This window comes from Anabas testudineus, chromosome 21, assembly GCF_900324465.2.
Source record: "Anabas testudineus chromosome 21, fAnaTes1.2, whole genome shotgun sequence".
NCBI classification, from domain to species: domain Eukaryota; kingdom Metazoa; phylum Chordata; class Actinopteri; order Anabantiformes; family Anabantidae; genus Anabas; species Anabas testudineus.
Genome location: NC_046629.1, coordinates 5,207,934 through 5,213,011, shown reverse-complemented (window position 1 = coordinate 5,213,011; position 5,078 = coordinate 5,207,934). Strand labels below are relative to the sequence as shown.

The window sequence follows — 5,078 nt, the reverse complement described above, 5'->3', positions numbered from 1 at the left end:
AAAGGGAAATCAGACGGCATGATCAAAGGGAAAAATTTGTTTCAGACTTTGGTGAGAAAAAAGAAGGTTGTGTCTGAGGAAGTTTGATACCAGGAGATACAAAGAGCTTAAATTACCATTACAGGATAAGTCTGGAGAGCAGTGTGGAAGACCACTTTGTACTTAGAAGCATGGCAGCCCCAATTGAGCCTGAAAACTACAGACCAGTGAGCTAACATCTCATCTGATGAAGACTCTGGAGGATTTCTGGACTTTATTACTGCCCAACCCTAAACAGAGTTAAATAATAAGAAAAAAGTCTTTATCAGTTAATCAATTGATTCTTGATCATCTGAAAGCTAAAAATTTAGAATAGTGAACAAAGTTTTTTTCAATATTCACACTAAAATAATAAGCTTTACATAATCAGAGCTTAAGTTTAAAAGCATTTTCAAATATAAGATTAAAATTACAGCAGTGTTATGGTATTTTTTCACAGATCCACTGCTGAGAATTGTTACATGAAAGATCGTTCCAGAGGGTATTTTCTTCAGTCCTGATATGTACACAGTCCTCTTCACCCCACCTCGGGTCTCCACCACCATTGTCAGGTTGATTTCTTGTCCAGTATCTAGGAGGTCAGTGAACAAATCATCACACTTTTTATCTCTGACATAATTAAAAACTTTAGAGAAAAATCTCAGTCAAAAAGAGGTTGTGTTGTTTTTAGGCTCCAGAACCTCAGCAAAATACCACCCAACCATATAGATACTCTAGCAATTGAAGAAATACTGTGATGAACCCTGGATTATTCTGAGCAGGATTTGTTCTTTGACTGATTCACTACATGCAAATCTTAAGTAAATTAGGCCTTTAATGATCAATAATGAACCCTAAATGTTAATGTCAGGACTCAACCACCACCAGTGAAGTCTTACTTCAGAGTCAGTGGAGTACCATCCATCCATTTCCAGGTGCCCTCCTTTTCTAAGTCACTCAAACCAATCCAAGTTTGTTGCTTAGTGAATCCAGAGAGAAATGTCTGTTCAACATAAGGAAAGACATAATATTTTAGGTATAAGCACAACATCTGCAGTTCGCAAGTTTTTATCTGAGCATATGATTCCACACGGGTTGGGAATGGATCTTCATCTACTGGTAGTCTCAGTCTTGTTTCTGCCTTTCACTCTGTCTCTCATCCTTTTTTTAAAAGTATGTTATTCTTCCATATGTGTTTGTGTAGTCTGGTCTCTTTCCAGGTCTTCGTTGTGTAGCTCAGCTGTCCCACAACCCATCTGTTAATGCACCTGAAAGTTGAGTGCTGACTTCCTCTCAGATTCCAAAGTGTTTGCAAATAAGAAAAGCGCTCAGTATCATTTCATCAATCAGGTTTTTAATGGTAAAATCTGTTGATGGCACGTCCTGGTTCTCGATGAAATCCTGAGGGTTGTCTTGAAAAGGGACAGTTTCACAGACACAAACGCAGTCAAATAATGCTGTACCTGTTCTTCTGCACTGTCTATGACCACCAGATGTGCTCCTTTTTTCCTGCAGTCATCTCTGCCAAATGTCCAAGATCCCAACTGACTGGAGAGGAAATAACAGGAACAGCTGAACATCCTCCATCCTGCAGGACAAGTTTTCTCTGCAACATGAAACAATAAACAATATTTACCAGTCGAAATAAGACTCCATGTACTGCCAAGGAAAGTTGGTATAAGGTAAAACATGCAGAAGTTAGTTTTTAGTACATGACCCCTATTTGTCAGTAAAGATTGTCAGTCATCCAGGTGAGGCTATTTGAAAGTATGCACATAGAAATTGACAGATGCATAAGTATAAGCATGCTTATGCCCATGTCTTCTGTCTGGCATCACTGAGATATCACATCTCTTACACCTTACACTCACTCTGTTCGGAGATCATCTGCAGCCTGTTCCGCTCCTCAGTCATTGAACTGAGGTTGGCATTCAACAGCTCTCTCTCTTCAGTTGTTTTTAAGAGGCTGGCCTTCAACATGTCTCTGGCTGTAGTAATTTCAGTGAGATTGGCATTCAACAGCTCTCTCTCTTCAGTTGTTTTTAAGAGCTTAGCCTTTAGCTGGTCTCTCTCTTTAGTCAGTGCAGAGAGTTTATCACTGGCCTGGAGATCTGTCATGTTAGCTTTCACCGTGGAGAGTTCTGCAGCTGCAACGCGTATTGAGTTATGATCTGAAATAATGAAGACATGTCTGTGAAACAAAATATATCAGTTCACATTGTGTCCCCTGTGTTACTGTTTCCTAATTTTGTCTATTTTGTCTGATTTCAGGCTACCCAACATGTTTATACAGTAAATTATGTCATATTTACCTTCCATCATACTGTACTAGGACATAAGCGTTTGAATATGACATGAAAATAAACAGTAAGAGGTGTTTCTGTTTGTCTAGAGCTCTGCTACTGCTGAGTAGTTGTATGAATATGTGTTAGTTCATATTGTAAAAGAAAACCAGACTCACAATGAATACTGAGGCCAATGAGCCCAGCCAGCAGGAAAACACTCAGCACTCCTAGACTGAGGATAATGGCTCCAAAAAATATTTTCTCTGATGTCCTGGGAGCTAAACAGAGAACATGTGTTTTTTTAGTGTATATTCTGTTGGGAATTATGTAACTAGAATCTTAATATGTTAATAAGCACATACACCAGTGATAATAGATGTGATCACTCATTTTTAGACAGCGCAATACTTCAATGCCTCTTTCTGGCCAAACAATCTTACCTCTCTGATTTGTTGAAGGTTGTGAGTAAACAGACTTGTCATGGTCAACATTCATATATATTTCTTCCATTGCTCATAGAATGGCCAACAATTTCCTGAAGGGTCAGCTCTGCTGCACAGACTGCAGTGCATGTAAAAAAGGGTTGTTGATTTGACTTAACACACTGCACTTGTTTGCCTCTGCCAATGAGTACAGTTGTAGTTTGCATGCATGTCTCTCCAGACTCATATTTCAATAAGCTTATGCATGTGTCCAAGTGGCTGTTTAGGCCAAATGTAATGAAATTTCCTGCAGGCAGGATTATAGCACTGCTGACAATGGGACATACATGAGGTCATCTTTAACCACCAAAACCTAATCCATTCATAGATTGCTTTAAAGCAGTGCTTCTCAATTATTTCCTGGTACGCCCCCCCTCAGGAAGAACTAAGCATTCACCATGATTTCCAATGCTATCTTAAAGTGATGTATGTATGTATGAATGAATGTTATCATTGCTAGAACTGAGCAAAAATTTGGCTCCATTCTTCTAATTTTATATTTTTTGTTAGATCAAGTGATACATGTCTTTTTTAAAAGGGCTCACAGAAAAAGAGCAGACACCACAGGTAAATCTGAAAAGTAAATTTGTAATAAGGAGAGAATTGGAATGAAGGGAGAGAAGCAATGATGGGTCTGAGTGTACTGCTCTGGCTGAGTAGGATTTCTCTATCCTCTGTGCAACAGCACAGCAGGTACGGCTCCAGAGGTGATGCAGTGTTCATAGCTAACTGTGGAGGGAGGTCACTGGAACACAGAAGAAGGTAAGATGAAGGAGATCAAGTGACTGTAATAGTGAAAATAAACACAAATTAAAAAAAAAGGAAATTTAACCTCATCCAGTTCTCACAACATCTTGCTTACAAGGACGGTCTCAGTGTCTTCTGCTTTATGTGGTTGCATTTTTTTTTGCTGATTTTAAATACTGTGGTGTCCTCAGTAGATGTTTGGTTGATTCTTTTTGTTGGTCTGCAAACTCCACATATGAAATTAGACCAAACTAGTAGATACTGCAGCAACATTGTCCTCTGTAAGTGTGCTTAAGAGGCTTCAGCCTGGTCATTCGCCACCACAGGGTCTCTAGCAACATGCTGCTCGCCTCATGTAATACCCATCTTCTGATAGCTTATGCTCACACCTACTACTGAATCTGACAGCTGATAGCAATCTTAATCAGCAGGTCATAGATGGGACAGAGACTCAATACAAATATAAAATGTAGTGCACTGCTGATCAAGGTGCTTCAGACTGTGGTTGTCAAATGACAGCATCTCTGAGAAATGAGGAACCAAAATCTGGCAGCACCATCTTGTTATCTTGTCTCTACTGAAGTGTGAACATTTAAATTAATGAGACGTGCTTCTCAGCATTAGTGCGACCAAGAGACAATGTTACTCAAAACACACACTGACTAAAGGTTTTTACTAAATGAGGGCCCCAGAGACTGAGTAGAGGAGGTATAGATAAAAGAAGTTTTAATATAAAATCAGACCAAACAAAAGGGAATACAAAGAAAACAGGCAACAGAAACATCACACAGAAAAAACTAAATCTAAGCTGGTAGACAGGGAGCTAGCCACAAACACAAAACTCAGTCTAAAGACCAACTTACATGAAATGTAAAACAAACGTCCAAGAGGCCAGACTCAGGAGCAGGTAGAGAACAGAAACTCCAACGACAATCTGAAATCTGAATGTGAAGACGATCCTCTATCGATTGCTGAGTGACAGCAGCTGGGCTTGAAGTGTGGTTAGTGGTGGAGGAGGGAAGGTGGAGTGCAGAGACACTGTGTGTGGCAGTGTGGGTGTATTTATTCCAATAGACTTAATTTACATTTAGCTATTATTTGGTTATATCTTCATGTTTAATTCAACATATTCAAATATCATTTGTTACTCTTTTCAACCATATGTTACACATCTTCAGGGTACGAATTGTGGACATTATTCTTTTATTCTTACTCTGATTAAAATTTAAAATAAAGCTGCTCTTGAAGAACCAGGCTCAGGTGGTGAAGATCAGGCAGGGATGCAAGATATCATAAGGTATGTAAGGAAAAGACACCAGGAAGGGAAAAGATGAGTTTTTTCTGAACTGTGATTCAAAGTTTCTGCTAACAGTCGCTCAGCTGGATTAGATGAGCAATAAATAAATGCACAGTGTGCTTTTCCTCTTTTAATGTTGGTGAGGAGAGATTAAGACCAGGATTGGAAGCAGGTGGGACAGGGCCTTGGATGGGTTTTTATGGCACGTTAACACCTTTCCCTCTGATGGGCTAGTCTGAATTCACATGG

The 5,078-nt window shown here is 39.3% G+C and overlaps 1 protein-coding gene across 2 annotated transcripts; it reads right to left on the bottom strand.

Moving 5' to 3' along the window:
- Positions 1–437: 437 nt before the first annotated feature.
- Positions 438–4,536, bottom strand: LOC113173068 (CD209 antigen-like protein E). Of its 2 annotated transcripts, XM_026376348.1 has the most exons (7): positions 4,396–4,536; positions 2,744–2,864; positions 2,480–2,581; positions 1,890–2,189; positions 1,482–1,624; positions 918–1,021; positions 438–610 (listed from the first exon to the last, which is right to left on the bottom strand). In XM_026376348.1, the coding sequence occupies exons 2-7, from the start codon at positions 2,811–2,813 to the stop codon at positions 460–462; spliced, it is 870 nt and encodes a 289-aa protein (XP_026232133.1). In that variant the 5' UTR covers positions 2,814–2,864; positions 4,396–4,536; the 3' UTR covers positions 438–459. The 2 variants fall into 2 exon arrangements, with proteins under 2 accessions (XP_026232133.1, XP_026232131.1); XM_026376346.1 differs by lacking the exon at positions 4,396–4,536 and having other exon boundaries at positions 2,744–4,256.
- Positions 4,537–5,078: the final 542 nt, after the last annotated feature.

Excerpts from the sequence above, each read along its gene's own strand:
- LOC113173068 (XM_026376348.1), bottom strand. The coding sequence starts at position 2,813 with ATGGAAGAAATATATATGAATGTTGACCATGACAAGTCTGTTTACTCA. Across the intron at positions 2,190-2,479 it reads CATTGGCCTCAGTATTCATT|ATCATAACTCAATACGCGTT; the intron begins GTGAGTCTGGTT and ends TCATTATTTCAG. Across the intron at positions 1,022-1,481 it reads TAGACAGTGCAGAAGAACAG|ACATTTCTCTCTGGATTCAC; the intron begins GTACAGCATTAT and ends TATGTTGAACAG.